This window comes from Labrus mixtus, chromosome 9 (assembly GCF_963584025.1).
Source record: "Labrus mixtus chromosome 9, fLabMix1.1, whole genome shotgun sequence".
NCBI classification, from domain to species: Eukaryota; Metazoa; Chordata; class Actinopteri; order Labriformes; family Labridae; genus Labrus; species Labrus mixtus.
Window position 1 is genome coordinate 19,719,003 of NC_083620.1, and position 20,158 is coordinate 19,739,160.

The 20,158-nt window shown below is 39.6% G+C and overlaps 1 protein-coding gene across 1 annotated transcript in view; it reads left to right on the forward strand.

The window, feature by feature from the left end:
- plch1 (phospholipase C, eta 1) overlaps window positions 1-20,158 on the forward strand; it is a 57,434-nt gene that overhangs the window by 32,674 nt on the left and 4,602 nt on the right. Inside the window, exons 8-22 of the mRNA XM_061046737.1 lie at window positions 61-264; window positions 1,776-1,896; window positions 5,004-5,175; window positions 7,315-7,422; window positions 9,823-9,978; window positions 10,723-10,785; window positions 12,724-12,818; window positions 13,987-14,084; window positions 14,189-14,368; window positions 15,222-15,329; window positions 15,756-15,880; window positions 16,036-16,120; window positions 17,001-17,147; window positions 17,536-17,615; window positions 19,641-20,028. Of these exons, the coding sequence (XP_060902720.1) occupies window positions 61-264; window positions 1,776-1,896; window positions 5,004-5,175; window positions 7,315-7,422; window positions 9,823-9,978; window positions 10,723-10,785; window positions 12,724-12,818; window positions 13,987-14,084; window positions 14,189-14,368; window positions 15,222-15,329; window positions 15,756-15,880; window positions 16,036-16,120; window positions 17,001-17,147; window positions 17,536-17,615; window positions 19,641-20,028 (2,130 nt within the window). The remainder of the gene's footprint in view (window positions 1-60; window positions 265-1,775; window positions 1,897-5,003; window positions 5,176-7,314; window positions 7,423-9,822; window positions 9,979-10,722; window positions 10,786-12,723; window positions 12,819-13,986; window positions 14,085-14,188; window positions 14,369-15,221; window positions 15,330-15,755; window positions 15,881-16,035; window positions 16,121-17,000; window positions 17,148-17,535; window positions 17,616-19,640; window positions 20,029-20,158) is intronic.

Genomic DNA, 20,158 nt, shown 5'->3' on the forward strand with positions numbered 1-20,158 from the left:
TTCATATACTCCTGTAATGCCTTCTGGGTTTTATTTTTTTCATTTTTTTTTAATGTGCAGGTTTTACAAGTTTCATGCGCAGTCCAACATGTGACATCTTCAACCCCCTGCACCATGAGGTGAATCAGGATATGGATCAGCCTCTGTCTAACTACTTCATCGCCTCCTCTCACAACACGTACCTGACGGGAGACCAGCTCCTCTCCCACTCGAAGACTGACATGTACGCCTGGGTGCTGCAGTCTGGCTGCCGCTGTGTCGAAGGTAAGGGGTCCATCTACTTTCAAGCATGGACGCCATGCAATGCTCAGTTTGTATCCACAAAAAGACTGACATTGCAGAGCAGGAAACACACAGGTGTAAATAATCAAATCAATTACAAGTATATAGCATTCAGCTGCTTTAGTTCGAGTATCCTGCAGTTGGTGCATGCTGTGTACTGTCACACTGTCAAGGCTCACTGGGGACTGTGACAATTAAACTGAGCCCTCATTATTGTAATTAGAAACACCTTTGCTTTTCATATTAAGTTAAGCAATAATGTGTGCTGTGAGAAGCCTGTTTTAACTGGACAAGCTTTATTTGATAATTTCTTCACATTTCAAGGAATCTCTCTTTCATCATACAGTATATGTATATATGGGGAGGCTGTGGCTCAGTGGTAGTCAGTCATCTCTCAACCGGTCGGGGGTTCAATCCTCCGCTGCTGCAGCCTTGTCTGATGTGTCCTTGGTCAAGACACTTAACCCCAAGTTGCTCCCGCTGCTTTGTCTGCGGTGTATAAATGTGCATGAATGGGATTGGCTGATAATAAAGGGCCCCTTAACATAGCAGCCTCTGCCATCAGTGTGTGTGTGTGTAGGTGTGACCTGCAGTTTAAAAGCTAGAGAGCCAGAAAAGCGCTATACAAGCTCAAGTCCATTTATACAAGCTCAAGTCCATGTATTTAATGATATCACTTTGATATTAAACCACAACTTCATGGATGTCGACTGCTTGAATAAAATATCCTATATAATAATAGACTAATAAACCTTTTCTTATTTTTACAATATCCCAAACAAATTCTGCTTGCTTGTTGAGAATGAAATTAAAACAGCACCACAGCAGCAGCAACACTAACAGATACAACAATGAAGCATAATCTTTCTAACACATGGCTTTTATTAACACTTTATTGTGTCCCAGAATACTTTAATACCAGTAGGACATTTTTAAGACAATTTTGAATAATAATAAGTCAGAATAATGCATTTTGTTTATATTGTGCTTTTCAAAATACTCAGACACTTTGCAGAGTCACATTAAAAGACGACAAAGTAAATTTAAAAGGCAAAGCACATTAAAACAATGGTAAAAACAGCGACATTAGCAATTAAAAGCAGCTCTGTAAAGATGGGTTTACAACAAGCTTTGTAACAAGTTTTAACAAGCTTTTAATGTATGATTGTGATGTATTTTCTGTTTTCTGTAGTTTACCTTTATTGTTGTTATCTTTATGATTTGTGTGTAATGTTGCAATGCCTGTTAGTCTGTCCTGACTGTGCTGTTCTTTCTGTTTTTTTAACTATTGTACAGTGTCTTTGAGTTTTTGAAAAGCGCTTATAAATAAAATCTATTATTATTATAAGTGGGAAATAGCTGATCATACATAAGAGTAAATTAAAACTCTACTATATTTAAAGATTAGAGGTTAAAAGTGAGAAATGTCTGTCAGAGCAGGAATAGCATGCAGTGTTTTATTCATGCCATATCTCCTCTGTGTTTCCCTGCAGTGGACTGCTGGGACGGTCCTGAAGGGGAGCCGATGGTCCAACACGGCTACACTCTGACCTCCAAGATACCTTTCAAGTTTGTCATCGAGACCATCAATAAATATGCCTTCATAAATAACCAGTGAGTCGATGCGCTCCATAGCATGTGTGTGTGTGTGTGTCTGTGTGTGTGTGTGTGTGTGTCTGTGTGTGTGTGGGGGGGATTTCATGCGATTGTTTGTGACATTTTATGGAAACAAGACACTTCCATTATCCCAAAGGAATTGTGTGGTGAGAAAATGGCCCAGAATGCCAAACAGAAATGACATTTTATTTATTTCTCTTTCGGTTTACTCACACATAAAAACGTGACTGAAACATCATTTCTGGATGACATTCCGTAGAGAATACCATTTTCTTTGAAGAACATTTCTCCAAGTGTGCACAAAACACTAGGATTGTAATACCGATTGTTTATTGTCCTTTTATGTGAAGATGTCTTTTTGGACCACTTTGATGAAGTGTTCGCTCCCTTATAAACATCTTTTCTCATAAGATTAAGCCTGAAACTCAAGCTGCTATCATGAAATGCCTATAAATGAATTTGATGGAAGGTTTCCTCCACAAGGTTTGACAAGGAAGTTGCAACATTTAGACAGCCAGGTTTGTGTTTATCACGGAGCATAGAGATTGCTGGCAGTAATTAGCACCTATTACTGGGCCATCTGTTTAGCAGCGTTTCCTCTGGCTCCCTGAGGAGCAACTGTTTGTCTCTGCTGGGTCCAGCAATACCAAAACAAAGTGCGGAAAGATGCAGCTTCCTGCTGGTACGGTTACTTGCTTTGACATCGATTGCGTAATCCTCATGATTACGGTGTGTTTTATAAAACCATTTATTTATTTAGAGGTAGAAGACTGTATTGGAGGAGAAGATTCAACTTATGGAAGTAATTAGAAGCGTGAGTACATAAGGCATTGGCTTGTTAGAAATTTCACTAAATGATTAAGGTGGTCCATCTCTTATATAAGATTTCTTTCATGCAAAGAGTTATGTGACCAGAATGACACAATTTATTTCCGCCCATAACATCAAGGTACGGCTAGAATCTGCAGTGCTAATCTTATTTTAGCATGAGCCCCATAGTCCCAAATATTTTTTATTTTTTTGATATCCTTTATTAATCCCTGAGGGAAATTCGGGTTTACACTCTGTTATATATATATAGGGACATGCTTCTCACACACATAGGCCCGAATCACATGCATGCACAAACAGGACCTGTGGACATGCAATGGTGGAGAGATGTCAGAGTGGTGCTGCTACAAGCTGCTACGTAAGCAGAGAACACACCAGAGCAGTTGGGGGTTCGGTGCCTTGCTCAAGGGCACCTCGACGGTACTCGGATGGTGCCCTGGCACCTCTCCAGCTACCAGACCAACTTCCAGATTTGGTCTGACCGGGACTTGAATCTGCGACCCTCCGGTTCCCAACCCAAGTCCCTACAGACTGAGCTACTGCCGCCCCAAATATTGATGCTTTATTCTTTGATTTTAGTACAGATTAAACAAATCAGATGTCAAAATGTAATAAGTGAGCTTAAGAGGGGCTAGTTTATTGGACCTCTGGCCAGACCAACTTGAGGGTTAATGGAAAGTGTGACAACTATCATTGGGGTGGCCTAGTGGTTGGTTTGTGTGCCCAATGTACAGAGGCTGTATAGTATTTGAAGCAGATGATCCAAACCTCTCCCTCATGTCATTCCCAATACTCTCTTTACCCAATTTCCGACTCTATCCACTGTCCTATCTCTTTAATGAAGGCTCCCTTATAAATAATAATAAAAACTCCTCCAAATAAACTACCATTGGTGGAATACTTTCCTTAAAGTGGAAGTATTAAACCCCTTTTCTTCCTTTTCAAACAGTCTCCTGGCAGCCCTGTGCAAAACTTTTGCTCTAGCCTGGGGATGGAGTCCATGGGTGGAAAAATCGGGGGAAGGGAGAGTATTTTTTTTTTACCAGAATCCAGCTTGAGACATCACAAACTGAGCAAATTTGAAACGGAGCACTTTTCTCAGTGTTGTACGACTTGTTCAGACCACAAACAAAGGACTGGATGGATTTATTTCACATTTTGTGGGTCAGTTGCCACTCAGGTTACCCAAATATGTGTTCAAAAACACTGCAAAAGTGGATTTTTCACAATAGTTCTCCTTTATTAAAGGTTTGTTTTTCACTAGTTTTTCTCAATAATTAAGTCAACAAAGAGTTTAAGTCATTTGAATTTCTCTGTGAGTTAAATAAAAAACATATTTCTTAAATTAATTCACCAATGACAATGTGCACATTTACTGAAGAGTAATGGCTACAAGCTCCTCTCTATAAACTAATGAAGGAATACTGTTATATTTCACATGAACTCATACCACAGTTATAATTAATTAACCCCCCTAACAGCTGACAGTGAGTACAGGTGAATACATTTAACATCCAGTGTTCTCTCTCTCTCTCTCTCTCTCTCTCTCTCTCTCTCCCTCTCTTCATTCACTCTGCTGTTTCACCCTTTCCATTTACCTGATATTTTATCATCAGTGCCACCTGTTAATATGATTTATGGGCCCTGGGTTGTATTGCAAGGAAGCCTCTGCTTTCTCACACATACACACACAGAGAACACACACACAATAGACTCATTAAAGACACACATTTCACGGCTCATTGAGCTGCCACACAGTTTCACCTGAGAGAGGCTCCTGCTTGTCACAGTCAGTGTGTCGAAATAAAACGGCTCTGGATGTTTCTCTGTCTCTTGTCTCTTTTTGTCTTTGGCAGAAGAGCCACTTGTGTGAGTGTGTGTGTTTGCGAGTTTTTTTTGTACATGTGTGTATTTGGGGGATCGGAGGTGGAGCTGAGAGCGTGGCTGCGTCCCTTGAGGGAGAGCTGTCAGTCAGACAAACCTGACCTTTGAGCTGTGCTGCTTGTGTGGCCACAAGTTATTTCACCTTTTCTAAATGAAAACATACACAAACAATCACATCACACACCTATCCAACACACACATCATGCCACAGAAGTGAAGAGGTGCAAGAAAGTGTGTTTTTTTATCCTTTACCTCTTTACCGTTCTTGTGGGTGTTTGGTTAAAAATGGACATGATTTACTGCTTCAGGACACATTTTCTAAATATTGACAGATTTTGAAGAAAAATATCAAATGCTGAGAATGTTTTTTCACTGTTTTCTGTCTCCAGGTACCCAGTAATCCTGTCCATAGAGAACCACTGCAGCATCCAACAGCAGAAGAAGATTGCTCAGTACCTGAGAGAAATCTTCGGAGACAAACTGAATGTGGGAGACGTACTGAGCAGAGAATCCAAAACCTTACCCAGTCCTCACAGCCTGCAGGGCAAGATTCTCATCAAAGTAAGGAAATCTTTTAACACGGTTCATATATAAAAAAATATATATATTGGAATATCCCCAGTGCATTAGGGCTGTTTTAAATACAAGCATCTGCATCATATGTTCGGATTCAGATTCTCTTTATTGTCCCACAAGTGGAAATTTGTTTTGCAGCAGGGGCACACAGAAGACAACAAAAACAAGATCAACATCAACAGTAAAATCAGATTCAAATAAAAACTATTTATCATTCACTTTTAATATCTAAGTCTGAAACATGTTCCATCACTATTATCATGGTCCTTCTGATTCTAATTTGAATCTTTAAACAGAGAGGCTCACTGTGACACTCTTCTGTGGATGATTGATAATAAATAATTCAGCTTTTCATTCACTTGAAATGAAGTGTCTCCTGATGGTGCGCATGTTCTGTCCTCAGAACTCCCTGGGCAAACATTCAGACCGATGAGTTGCTCCAAAGTTACTGGATGCATGACTGGAGCTCTCCTCTTGCTAATGTTTTAATATTCCACTTGATGTCAGTATTTAACAGCCCTAAACTACATTATTAATAGTTGAAGCTTGATATTTTATGACTTTTCCTATTTTTATGAGAATCCCTTGAATTGGTGACATATTTTAGAAATGATCTTAAGAAAGTTGAAGCTGGTTGGAGTCTTTGAGGCCCCATCTGTTCCCATACGCTCTCTGTTTGGTTTAAGGAAAACAACTCCTTAAACCCTAAATATCCTATTATCATATTATATTCTGTATTTTTAGTTTTTAATAAGCTTCTTCTGTCTGTACTGTAACTGTAACAGTGCTTATTGTGATTCAGATCAATGCTCCATTTATGGCAAATTGGCAAGTTAAACACACCCTCAAGGCAGAAGGGTGACATTTTTAATCCTATTTCGACCAAACAAAAAGGTCAACCTATAAATTGAGCTTCTCTGACCTTAATTAAGAGTTTACCAAAATGTAGCCACAGAGGTGACCAATAACACAAAGGCCCCCTTTACAGTTAATTACCTTTTAAAATGTACAACTTGTCTGGCCTCTACTCATCTCTTTACAGTGCTTACTGTAGGAAAATGTGTCCAGAGACACGTCCTTTTGAAACATGACTGATATGATCATCCTACAAAGAATGGAAACTTAACATCTTATCTTTGATTGTGAAATATCGGCTCTGACTGTGACAGCCTCAGTCGCCAAAGATCCTTACCCAACAGCCCGGGCGGGGCCATTCTCACAGACACAGAGAGAGCATCTGGACGAGCAAAAGCTTTCAGCATTTATTGGATTCTTTTTATAGGAACCAGATAAAATGGACTTTATCTGTTTCGTGAAGAAAGCCTCTTTTGTTCCCTGCAAAAACGAGCTGTGGCTTTGTCCATCTCAGCCACAGGTCTGAAAAGTAACCAAGCATTATTGATTTTCTGTAAAGCCCTTTAGTCCTATCTAACAATTTTCCTCCATCTCTCCCCGACCTCCTCTCCTGCCCTTATTGGAGAACCTTTCACCTCTTGCGATTCCCCCCCCCCCCCCATGGAAAGTGAGAGCAGAGAGTCATAAGTCAATAAAGAAAAAGGAATTTTGTGGCAGTTACAGATACGAGGCAGAGAGAGAAAAGGCTTCTTGTGGCAGCGGCTAAAACAAGGGCGGCGATATCAGCCAGTGAGAGTCTTTGGAAGAAGATGCTCGGAAAAATCTTGACTCCCACTCACACCTTCGGAATGGCTCACTAATGGGCTTCCACTCTCCAGAAAGAGCTGCTCAGGGAGCTTCTCAGAGCAGCTGATTGTACTATTTATGTGTGTGTGCTTGTGCGTGCAGGAATGTGTGTTTTGTTCCCTGTTATGTGACATTAATGGCTTTCCCTCTGGCTATAAATACCAGTTGGAGAAACATAACAGATTTTGAAAGAGACTACTCTTAACGTGTGCATTTGTGTGTGTGTGTGTGTGTGTGTGTGTGTGTGTGTGTGTGTGTGTGTGTGTGTGTGTGTGAGTGTTTGTTCGTGAATGCCAGAGTAAAAACAGATTCTTAGAGGTGCAACCTGTGTGGGCGTTCAAATAAATGAGCGAGGATTTGTGCTAAAGTAAAGACATATGCATGGGTCAAAGTTCTGATTGTCACTGTCCTCTCACTTTCCAGGGGAAGCGTCTGCCTGCATATCTTTCTGCGGATGCCGAGGAGGGAGAGGTGTCTGATGATGACAGCGCCGATGAAATTGAGGACGACTTCAAGATGAAGAGCAGTAATGTAAGACAGAGCAAAGTGCTGTAGCTATAAACATGATGTGTAAGATCAATCGTCCAATCAATCAATCAATCTGACAAACTATTCATGAAACCTTCTGTGAAAAATGAATCAAGAGCAGATTTTCAAAACGCAGAAAGACACAACAAATAACTTGTAGAACATAATTAAAATACGGATTAATATCAACATTTAATACAGATTATTAGCGATAGAACAGTCTTTAAAGGATCATGCCATTAAAACCGGAAGAGAACCTGGCCGACAATGGTGATGATGATTGATTTTAGGACTCATCCAATCAATCGAAACAATTTCTTGCTAGAATGAAAATATTTCATAAACAATCAGCAGAACATTATATAAGACAAAAAATGTTTGTAAGACTGTCAGATGTTCATGTTGGAGAATCAAACCTCCTCCTCCACATACAGGCACCACAAACAGAAGTTGTATAATGGGATCTTAATGACGTTGTGCTCAAAGTAATGACTGCACTAATTGGGGGGTAATGTTGCTGCTTGTAAAGTTTTACTGATCATCATTGCAGTAATGTTTAGGAGCACTCAATGCTTAATGGTGCAGATATAAATCTTTAGTCAATGCTTGTTTATGCAGATCACTGTTGAACTGTCTCCCAGTAATATTTCAAATCAATTTTAATCCTGTTTATTTATGTCGTGATAGACTAGTGCCAGGGTCCTTCTCACCACATTTAAAGCAGGGAAAACACTGTGTTATTTTCCAGATGGTTCCGTTGTGTAACCGAATATGGCATCATTCTCCTACATTTAGCTGGAGGCACGGCGACGCAGATGCCAATTTGGATGATCATTGCTGTTTTAAAACGGGTGGTGGCAGGTTTCCACTGATGAGAGTTTTGTTTTGAGCTCATTACAGCAGTGTGCTTTCACAGCAGTCATCACTAACAATGCTGTTATAGCGTGATATAACCCTTACAACACAAGAGGTGGAAAATGTATATATTTTCCCCTTTGTAGCAAAAGATACAGTTTTACAAGTTGTAATGCTAGGTCGAATTTAAAAGTATACCTCAGCATTGTACTGATAAACGACTGGAAGATTTAAAGAAAAGAAAAAGTAGTGAATGGAATGAATTACCTTTGGACAATGTGATCACATTAAATCTTTAGCTTACCACCTACTGCTTGATTATATTCGTCAGCTAAAACACCCAGAGAGAAAAGCAATTTGTAGTCTTGTACATATTGAGCATACATATAACATTTTTTTTCCGATAGCAACGGGGACTCTTTTTTTACCCCTCATTGCTTGCAAGGGGGCTGACAAAACTGCAGCCGCACTTATTTCCCCTACCTGTAGATGGCACATATTTAAATGTTGCCTTGGTTGCTGTTCTTGCCATTGTGTCAAAATGTGACAGTGGTTGGACTAGAGGTCCTGGTCTGAAAACCTGCGATTAATACAATGTAAACTGATGACAAGAATATATTACACCCGAGTTTTATCCTAACTCCTCTGATCAGTGTGTGAAGTGTGGATCTCCTGACTCCCTTATGCACTACAGTGAACAAAGTGTGGAGTGAGATTCAAGAATGGATGTTATATGTCAAACAAAAATAAACATTTTCCGCTGAAGTGTGTATTTTCCAGAATGCCGAAAAAATACATTATCCTTTGGGATGGCAGATTCTGTTCTCTGCCCTCATTTATAAAAACCTGATTTTAAAACACTGGAAGAACAAAGAGGCCCCTTCTCTTCATACTTGGAAAGAATTGATGAGATATTATTTGACTATAGAAAAGGCTTTATCTGAAGATTACAACAAGGTTAAACAATTCAATGTCGTATGGAGGTGTATCAAAGAAGCATTATAAAATCTATGAAACAATCTGTGACATGGCTGGCAGGAGGGGGGCGGAAGGCGGTAGAGAACACAGGACAAGGACACGTGTGTGTGTGTGTGTGTGTGTGTGTGTGTGTGTGTGTGTGTGTGTGTGTGTGTGTGTGTGTGTGTGTGTGTGTGTGTGTGTGTGTGTGTATTAATGTGGTAGAGGGTGGGGGGTGGGATGCGAGGGACGAGATTTGTGTGACATGAATGAATGGGACATTAATGTACATGTTTCTATATTTATTTAATTATATATATATATATTTTTTGGTTTATTTTATGTTTTCTCTGTTGTGTCTTGGGATATAAAGGTAAATATCTCATGTGATCCTGATTTCACTCTTGAAAAGTGTAACTAAGTTACATGTTATGGTATTATTTTGGTTGATAAAAACTAGTAAGTATGACTGATGGAAAGCATGAAGGTAATCAAAATAATTATATATAAAAAAAAATCAGCCTTTCAACTTTACTTTGAATTCTCTCTTCATATTATCCTTCCCTTTCTTAATGACTCCTCCTTTTGCAGGGCAACGGTAATCCCCAGGTGGAGTCTCACATCAGGAAGAAACTGGACTCACTGTTAAAGGAGTCTCGGATCGGAGATAAGGAAGACACGGACAGTTTCAGCATCCGAGCGCTTCTCCGAGCTACGCACCAGGGCCTTCAGAAGAACCTGCGACAGGTAGGGTATTTAAGGAATGTGTAGAGCGGCATACAGAGCTGAGTAATGGAGAGCAAAGAGATAACAGGCGGGTACAAAACTAGGCCATGGTATTAGTCACGCAGAGAAATGGAGGACATAAAGGAGTAGACTTTACTGCACCACCCCCGCAGGTCAAACACACCCACATAGATGAACAGTCAACCAGCACCTCCTCAGGCAACCCTGAAGTGACTGCAATGTTCCCAGCAAGGTGTTGTTTCATGGAGAGCATGTCAAAACAGACGGAAAGTGATGAGAAACTAAAAGTCTGCAGTGTTACTTAATATTTAATTTCCCTGCATGCCTCTTGCGCTATTAATAGAAGCTTCTGTTTCCTGACAGCCATTTTAATGGAGTGGGTGTTTTTCAGCAGGGTTCCCCGGTCTCTTTATTGTGCTCCAGCTTTGTTCTGCTTCACCTCATTCTATTTCAAAAGCTTTTTTGATTCCCTCTGAGTTTTTCTTTTTTTCTTCTTTTTTTTTTTTTTTTACTTTAATTCTCTTTTTTTAATTTCTTCATTTTTTTTGTTTCCAACATCCTCTCTCATCTTTTTTGGCTCATGTCTAGTTGCAGCCTCTCCGGCTACTGAGCCTCAGGGTCTGGGTGTCTTCCTGGGTACTAATGGGGTTGTTATTTAGATCACATTACGCAAATAATGCATGTACTCGAGCACACAAAAACAGGTGTATAAAGATTCTCTAAATGTGTTGTCCTTGTCTCTAGAGCTCAAAAGGAGTTTTGAAGAAATCCCAGAGCAGATCCTTCATCACAACACTCAAACAGAAGGTGGGTGGCAGCGTTTTCCCCCAATGCCAGTTCTATTTGTGTGAGGTCTAAAATTGTAAAAACTGGTTATTTCAAATTCAGGATGGAATAGAAAAACTTTAATACCCCAAGAAGTTAGCTTCTGTCGACACAAAAGTGTATTAGACAGTATTTAATTGTCTTTTTTCAATATATTTACCTGTCACTTTTAACTGATCTGTTCGAGCAATGGTGCAACAAACCTGAGAGAGAAAACACTGTGTTTCTCTTGTAGAGAAAACAGCAGGTCAAATTGAATGGGAAAATCATTCATTTTGTGGGCTGTATACACCGAGGACAAAATCATTATCTTATAATGATCTGAGCTGAATCCAACAAGAGCTAATTGTGGAGTTTTCATCCTTAACAGTGACGTGCAGAGATGGACTGCATCAAACCAAAAAACAAGCAGCCATAGCACAAACTTATTTTGCCCAATAAATGGTCAGGCACATACAGTAACTCAGATATAAGCTCAGACTGTCATGCTCAAACTTTGTTTATTATACAGCTTCAAAAAATACATTACATTTTTTTTCCTTTTTGAACGAGCCAGGCCAATGTTTTCCCGTTGTTTCTAGTGTTTATGCTAAGCTCAGCTGACCATCGTTGTAAGGATGCCCATGACATGTATGTGACAGATACCAGACGAGGATATCAACAACCCATACATGCATTTCACAGAAATCCAAATTCTTGACTGATCACCTGACTGACTTAAAGGGTCATGTCACCTTTGAATTCTGCTGGAATTCCTTCTATTTAGAGAGCGTTAAACAGGACCAGGAGCATCACCATGTACTTATGGAGGCCATTAAACATATCACTGAGTGATTTGTTGAAACACAAGTGTTTCTGTCTCATTTGTCTATTTAACTTATGAGCATCATCTTGGCAAGTTCAAAATGTGCCTCCTCTTATAGATAAATCTTCTATGAAGTGACACATCAAAAATGCATTCAGAAAGCAGACGTTGCATTTCTTTTCAGCCTGGTGGGCCGCAGAATCATAATTAAGATAGCTATGCTTATCTTCTTATTTGAAAATGCAGATCAGTGAATGTATGCATTTTGAATATCTCTGAATTACACATGCAGATCTTAAGTTTGATACTTTTTAAGCCTTGAGTTTTTCCTTCAGAGAGCGAATTTAACAGAATTATATGTTTGGGCATCAATGTTGTATGTGTGTGTGTGTGTGTGTGTGTGTGTGTGTGTGTGTGTGTGTGTGTGTGTGTTTGTTTGTTTTTACATACATATATTATCTTCCGCTCTGAATGTCATCCTCTATCCACGAGCTTCTTTTTAACTCCCTCCAACCTCTTCTCTGTTTACCAGCTCACATCTTCTCTGCATTCTTTTATGCATCCCTCTTTGCATATTGTGCAGCCTCCCACGTGTGTGTATGTGTGTGTGTGTGTGTGTGTGTGTGTGTGTGTGTGTGTGTGTGTGTGGATATATGTGTGAATGCATGGGTGCATTTAATCTCTTGGCAAGCAGTCTAAACCCTATAATTACTGTGACCCTCATCCCCTTCGTTACTCCACTTTAGCACTGATAGAGATGTTGGAGGGAAAAAAACGCGCACTAAATATAATTATATATGTGACAGCTAGAACACCCACCAACATGCACACACACACACACACACACACACACAAACTGCTACTACAATAACAATACTGTGTCACTTGCAGTGCTATAGAAACATTATCAAACACCCTTGCCCAATAGAACTTTGGTTTGTGTGTAGGCGATATCATGTATGATGAGTATTTATAACATCTATCAGGACTTTAACTGAATACAAAGACCCAAGCTGAATACTTAACAGACTTCTCAACTTGTATGGAAATCCTCATTGTGATTTTAAATGGGTGTGCTAACATATTCCTGTTTATCTGTGTATGTGTGTGTCCAGAGGCACTCCAAATCCAGGCTGACATGTCAAAGCGGAGAGAAGGAGGAGGACGGTCAGGAGCGGTCCGGGAGGGAGGCTGGAGGACAGTTCAACAGGTGACCTTTGACCTGCTTCATCACAACATTGACAATCCCTGACAAATAAGAGGTTTCGTAGTAGCTGTCCACTGAGAGTAGGCTATTAAACAGTTCAGTGTAAGACTAGCACTATGCACATTTCAAAAGCTTCTTCATAACGCATAAATGTGTGAGAAAAAATAATGATGACTTTCCAATAACTGCTCTGACAGCTAGAAATGGGAAGTATGATAGTTTTTGACTTCTTCCGCTTTTATTAAAAATCTTTATTCTATGGAATGGTTTAAATATCCCCAGTTATTAAAGATATATGTTTTGTGTATCAAATATGTATCAAAAAAGTAACTTAAAACATAGTAAACATAGTTGATCTAATTTTAGTAGAATTAGAGTGCTAATTTATTGCTGAGGAATCACAGCAAGAAGTAGGAAATATTCAAGTCAAGTACTTACAAAAATGTCCTCAAGGTAAAATTCCACCTCAATGTCCTTTATTGCAAGCCTCAACTGCAGCAGTTCTGGGAGTTAGATTAACATCATTTCCACACAACATCTCATAATAGTGTCAGAAATAAAAGGACATCTTATTGCAAATCAATGTGCTTTTCCCTGTTCACACTTTTATCATGACATTGATCTGGATCACTAATAAAGAGGAACACAATCTAATTTCCCTCAGATGCATTTCTCACTATTATTTCTTACATATATTCCGTGTCAGCCTTTGTCTCATTTCTCCTCTTTTTAGAGAGTGAGCATTGGGCTAGAATGATAGAAATTCAGTTGTTTTCCTCCCTTAAGTCACTCTCTGTATATAAAGCATTTGTGTGCCTTTGTTCTCCCTGTCTACTGTCTTCCTGGTTGCATATTCATATGCTTGTCTTTGGGAAGTGTCACAGTGCAGACTCCTATAAGCATAATTCTGAGCTACGTGAGTGACTGTTTTTGTGGACGATTGTGCATGCATGGCTGTGTGATTGTAGATGTATGTGCGTCAGTCTATCTGTACTGCATGCACTCTGCCTTATTTTTTCCCTTCAGTTTGCAAGCTGACCTGCTGATGGATTTTCCTCTCTTAACTTCTTTCTTCCATTCAAAAATATTTAAAAGATATACGAGTATGTGTGTTCTTTATTCTCTTTATTCTTTACTCCCCTTGTAAATTCAATGACCTTCTTTGTTTTAGGGGTGGCAGGAAGAGGAAGACGATGAAGCTGAGTCGAGATCTTTCAAATCTGGTGGTGTTCACCAACTCTGTCGCCTCACAGGAGTGTCTGAATGAAGGTAAAACACAAAAGCTTGAAATCGGCCACACACACAAACTAAAAGGCACATGGCGTTCTTTACCCCTGAGACATTTCTTATGCCTAACCCACGTTTCTCTTCAGGTACTCCAGGTGATGTTTTGTCATTCAGCGAGACCAGAGCACAATCCCTGGTCAATCACAAAGCAGAACAGTTCCTCGCTTTTAACCAGAGGCAACTGTCACGGATTTATCCCTCAGCCTACCGCATCGATTCGTCCAATTTCAACCCCCAGTTCTACTGGAATGTGGGCTGTCAGCTGGGTAAGATGGCTGTCTGTCACTCTGAGCTTTTGACCTGCATGAAGGTTGTCTTATAATGACAAAAACCAGGTTCCCTTCCCTTAGCCACATAACTGTCACTACAAATTAATTGACATATGTACCACATGTTTGCCTATAGTCTAAAGTAGGTGATTTCAGCACAGTTAATTTACACATTACGCCTTGTGTAGGTTGTTTGTGGTGATCTGTGCAGAGGCAAGATGAGTGTCCACAAATAGGGCTACTATACAGCCTTAGCTGACTTTGTGAGGATTACTGATGCACACATGAATGTCTAATTAAATAAAGGAAACTAAAAAGAGTTGTAACTAATTTTTATATTTCTGTACAGAAAATCAGTTCATCTGACAAAACCCTACCCGCCCCATCTTTTGTCTTTCATGTTCTATGCAGTGTAATGCTTCCCTTAAATAACCGTCAAAAAAGGTAGAGAAATAAAGAAATAAGTAAGGAAAAAGGAAAAACACAGGCAATTGCCAATCTCCGTACTTGATTTACTTTGAAGCAGCTCAATATTTTTCTCTGTTTTTTGTTTCCTTGTTCATTTGTTTCCTAATGAAGGTTTCAAAGTTGTGTGGACACACTGGATTGATGAATAAATGAAAGTAAATCAAAAGGGGAACGTTTGATAAATTAGAAAAACAATGATAAATTGGGCAACAAAGCAACCCCTGTATATGTTTTTTGCCTAATACTATTTATCATCCTGCAACACAGTGTATTTATAATACACCACATTTCTGATGTAAAATTATAAAGGTCATATGTGGTTAGCGGTTATTTAATAGCTGGCAATTTTAATAACTGTTCCAATGTATTTTTTCTCTTTTAGTTGCTCTGAATTACCAGACAGAGGGCAGGATGATGCAGCTCAACAGATCCAAGTTCATGGTGAATGGAGGTATTGGCTACGTCCTCAAGCCCCCTCCCATGTGTAAAGGTACTGCAACAGACCGAATGCATGCACAAAAACAAGTATACGTACAAGCATCCAAATCATGTTTTTTTTTTCTTATAAATACAAATTGATGATTAAATCGGTGTTTGCTTGTGGTGAGTGGACATACGGTATCTTAATATTTTTCATAGTTGTACTGGCATGTAGCTTATAATGTTTCTTTTTGAGATGTAATTCCAATTGAGAGCATAGACAACATGATACCCTCTGGCAGATGTGAATTCCAACTACAGCTACACATATCATTGTTGCCTTATCAGTTAGAGAAATGTGTGTATATTTGTGATATCCAACCACTTGCAAATAAATATACATGGAACATACAGAGCATTTAGAGAGGATTGGATTATAGGATTGGGTGATGACATAAATCAAGGTTCTTGCTCTGCTGTCTTTCATTCCCTCCAGGCTCATTCAACCCATTCTGTGATGACCCGCTTCCAGCTTACCCCAAGAAGCAACTCATTCTCAAGATCATTAGTGGACAGCAGCTGCCCAAACCACCAGACTCCATGTTGGGGGACCGAGGAGAGGTACCCAAACACTTAACTGTGTGCTCACATTCTCCATCTGTCTTTTCCTCTCCTGCACACACATGCACTGTTACTCTAAAGCACTCCCAGAAGTACAACTGTCAAAATTATTATTATTATAATAAGGATTTTTTTTGCTCTATCTCCTCTGTCAGATTATTGATCCATTTGTTGAAGTGGAGATCATCGGCCTGCCAGTTGATTGCTGCAAAGAACAGACAAGAGTTGTGGATGACAACGGTCAGATACACACAATTCAATTTTGAACCATATCTTTATCTGTGAAGACACTGAACCACTGAAGGAAATTACTTATTATAAATTATGGCGTTTTAGCTCAATTTTCTGCTGTCCGGCTTGCAATTGAATGATTTTGGCTAACATTCACACTTAAAAAAGGCCAAAGAGCCAGACATTGAACTCAGAAACTCACCAAGACCTAAAATAAATCATAATAGAATGATTGTTGGACTTCTGTTGCTTATGTGGTAAAATAAAAAGTTTACTCCTAAATGTCAGATATGTCAAATTAGTGTTCATAACTTGTTTCTGCTGCCTCCAAGTGGCCAGTGACAATCATTGCAGATTTAAAAATGACAATATCGATAGATCATTTGAAGAGATTACTGATTTTAGCTTGATGATGATGGTTGTGGAGTGTTCATGTGCATTTCCCTCTCTTTATACCACATGCATATTTCATGTTTATAACATAAACTAAAGAACATACTCAGTTGGACCAAAATAAAACTGGATTAAGTTGCAATGCCAGAGCCACAGATACAGCTTTTTTCAATTTGGGCTGCGGAGCAGTGTCTGGCTCAACGGTCAGATTAATTAAGTAGAGGCATAAAGGAAACAGAACGAAGGGGTAGGATTACGAAGGGGAAAAGTCCCCTTCAGGAAAGGTTATTAAGCACTGGGAGCTCAATAGTATTATCATGAGTGTGCCGGCATTTAACCATGAAATACTTAATTTGACTCATCAAAACTTCCAACTCTCGTTTTCCTGTTTTTTTTTTTTCTTTTTAATTATTAAGATAGTATTTCTATATTTGCTTCATTGACATATTGATGAAACATTTCAGTTATAATTTACGTTTGTTTGAATTTTCTTCAGGTTTTAATCCGGTATGGGAGGAGACTCTGTCATTCACACTTCACATGGCTGAAGTAGCGCTGGTGCGTTTCCTTGTCTGGGACCACGACCCCATTGGAAGGGACTTCATTGGTCAACGGACAGTTGCCTTCAGCAGCTTAATGCCTGGTCTGTAGAGAAATTCTTTTCAGCTTTGTGTGTATATTTCATTAATTTCAGATGATTTCAGATGGGAAAGATATATCAGTTAGAATCTTTATGAACTAAATAGACAAACTTGACCTTAAATACATAATATTACTCATAGGTTGGCTGGTGCTTTGGCTCCGGGGCATATTCTTTGTGTCCAGTGAACCATGTTTTGTTTGATTTGTTTAGCATAAGATTTGTTGCTTTTAATGTCCACATCCATCAGAGTTGTATCTTAACTTCTTGTGCAATGTCCTCGGCAACTGCTACACAATCACTAGTCTGATGAAAGCTTCTATCTTTGTTTGATTCACTCAATCACCCATTCTGTAACTCACATGCTTTTTTCCTGCATTCCTAACAACAGGTTACAGACATGTTTACTTGGAGGGACTGACTGAGGCTTCCATCTTTGTGCATGTGTCAGTGCATGATGTCTATGGGAAGGTAAGTGGTTTATAGCCTGTTGTTTGTTCTAGCATTTCCCCAGCAGGTATCTTTTGTTGTTGTCTAAGGACCTGATTTACTAAGATCCCAATTAAAGAGTACTAAATTGCGTGTTCGTTTCAAAAAATTGCACGTTTGGTTGGTGGGCGTTTTGCGTGTGATCTACTAAGAAAATTTGCGTGAATGACACCAGGTGCAAACTTTGTGGAGGTGGTATCATTTAAGTTAGGTTTTTGCGTGTTCTACTGGTTTAAGTCATGGAGAGTTTGGACGGAAAGCAGGATGACTGCAAGCGCAAAATAGGTATCAGTGGAAGAGGCATTAAACGTACAGTATTTTCGAGTTATAGCAGATAAAACTGAATATTACAAAAAAAAAATGTGGCTTATAAGAAAACCTCGGCATTAAACAGGGCCTCTCTTTTCTTCCCTCCATCTTTTGAAGATGAATTGTCATACATTGCGCAGAAGGTGCACGCTGTCTCCTCTGTGGCGCTCAGTCGCGACACTCGGCACATTGTTGCGCACAAGACAGCAGGCCAGTGCTGTGTCTGATCGGACATAAATGCTCTGGCAAGAGGTATCGAAGACGGGGGTACAAGCAGTGGTGAGGTCCCCCCATCCAAGCGTAGCAGCAGCGGGCTGTAGAGCGCACTATGGAGAGGAGCGCACCGGAGGGGGCGATCTGGGGGAGAGAGAAGAGGGAGAAATCCCCAGTTTAAAATATAATGTTTGCAAAATGAGGGAAATAGGAAGAAATAAATGTCAATACTGAAATTCTATAGAATGCAGAGGCTGTGAATGTTCAGTTTTGTTTGCTAAAAATAGGTAACAATATAGTTTAATCATGGTGTTTATTTATTTATTTGTTTATTTTGACAGGGACAGTGTGTTTCCTGCTGTCATTCCAAACATATTAACATGCTTGGGGAATAACGCGATCTGTATGCCTTCTTGGATTGTGTTTATGTCTCCTCCTAACTTCAATAACAGCAGCCTGTTGTGTGTAACGCTGGTCTCCTGGGTTAGCACGTTCTTTTCAAAGGTGTTAAATACAGACAAAGTCACAATCACCACAAATTTTGTCAGGCTTGGTAAATCGCAATGCGTGTACTAACTTCAGTTCTTTGCATTTTCTCCTCCCAGTATTTTGCACGCTAGGGCAGAAACGCCCCATATTGCATATTCATAAAGGCAAACATACTAAATGGACAATGCGTGTTGTTTTGCTCATATGAAAGACGCAATCCTCACTGCGCGCCGTTAGTAGATCAGATAGCACATTTTTTTGCTGGTGGTATCAAGTTTGCACACGTTTTAAGACACGCAAACCTTTAGCAAATCAGGCCCTAAGACTTAATGATGGAGGTAAACCAAGAAAAGTGTGTCTTCTCAACATATCAAAGCATCCAAGCTGAGCTCCTTCAACCCTCTGTCTTTCTAGTGGAGCCCTCTAGTCCTGAACCCCAGCTTTACCATAATGCACTTTCTAGGATCTAACAAGGTATCCTGTTGGCTCTTTGTGGTGCTGCATGAAAAGCAATGCATGTTGCAAAAGTGCAGTGTGTGTTCTGACGCATCCACAATGAAGTTGTTGTGTGTGAAATTAAAGTCATGACTCATAGAGTTTGTTTTGAAAGTCATATTTAATCATAACTATTGTACTCTTCTGCTGTTGTTTAACTTAAGAAAGAACAGTTTCCTATAGAAGCATGTATGCATAATCCTTGAAGACAGTTGATTCTAGAAATTTAAGGAGTAAGCATGCCCTCTATGGGTTAAATGTGTAAAAGCATGCTGTTGTTATATGACCTGTATACTAAGCTCAGTATATGGAATATCTGATCATCAAACACAACATAACAACATATCAAACATTGATTAAACAATTCACCTTTTTCTTCCACTGTCATGTCTGAAAAAGTTTTGTTCCATCTTTATCAGAATATCATTTGGTTTCTCCGCTTTGTTTATAGCCTCTTTTAGCATGCATATTCACTTCCTGTTCTTTTGTTTTGGCCATCAGAGTAATCAGCTGCGAGGTATCCGGGGTTTCTTTAACCGTTCTTCTAAGACCTCTGTGGATGCAAACTCTGATGGCATGCGGAAGCGCTCCATAAGTGATCACCTCCTGCGGCGTACAGCCAGTGCCCCAGCAAAAGGACGCAAGAAGACCAAGATGGCACTTTCAGAGTCAGTGGCTTCGATATCAGACCAAAAGAATGGCACAGGTGCAGAAGAATTAGGAGAGGGCATGTCGGGAAAGGAGGAAGGGGTGGAAAAGCGTCCACAGACCAGAGCCCTCCTCACCCACAGACCTATCTCCATGCCCTTAGACAGGCTTCTTCAAGGGCAGCTATCTCTCTGCTCCCCAGACAAGGAGCAGCAGGGTATGGGTGCAGACACTGTCATCGGTGGGTACCTTTTATTTCATCCAAACCAAAGAAATACATATATCTTGTAATAATGCAAAATACATATCAATTGCCTCGATTTTAAATCTTCATAAAAAGTTTGAATGATTGAGATTAATTTACTAATACT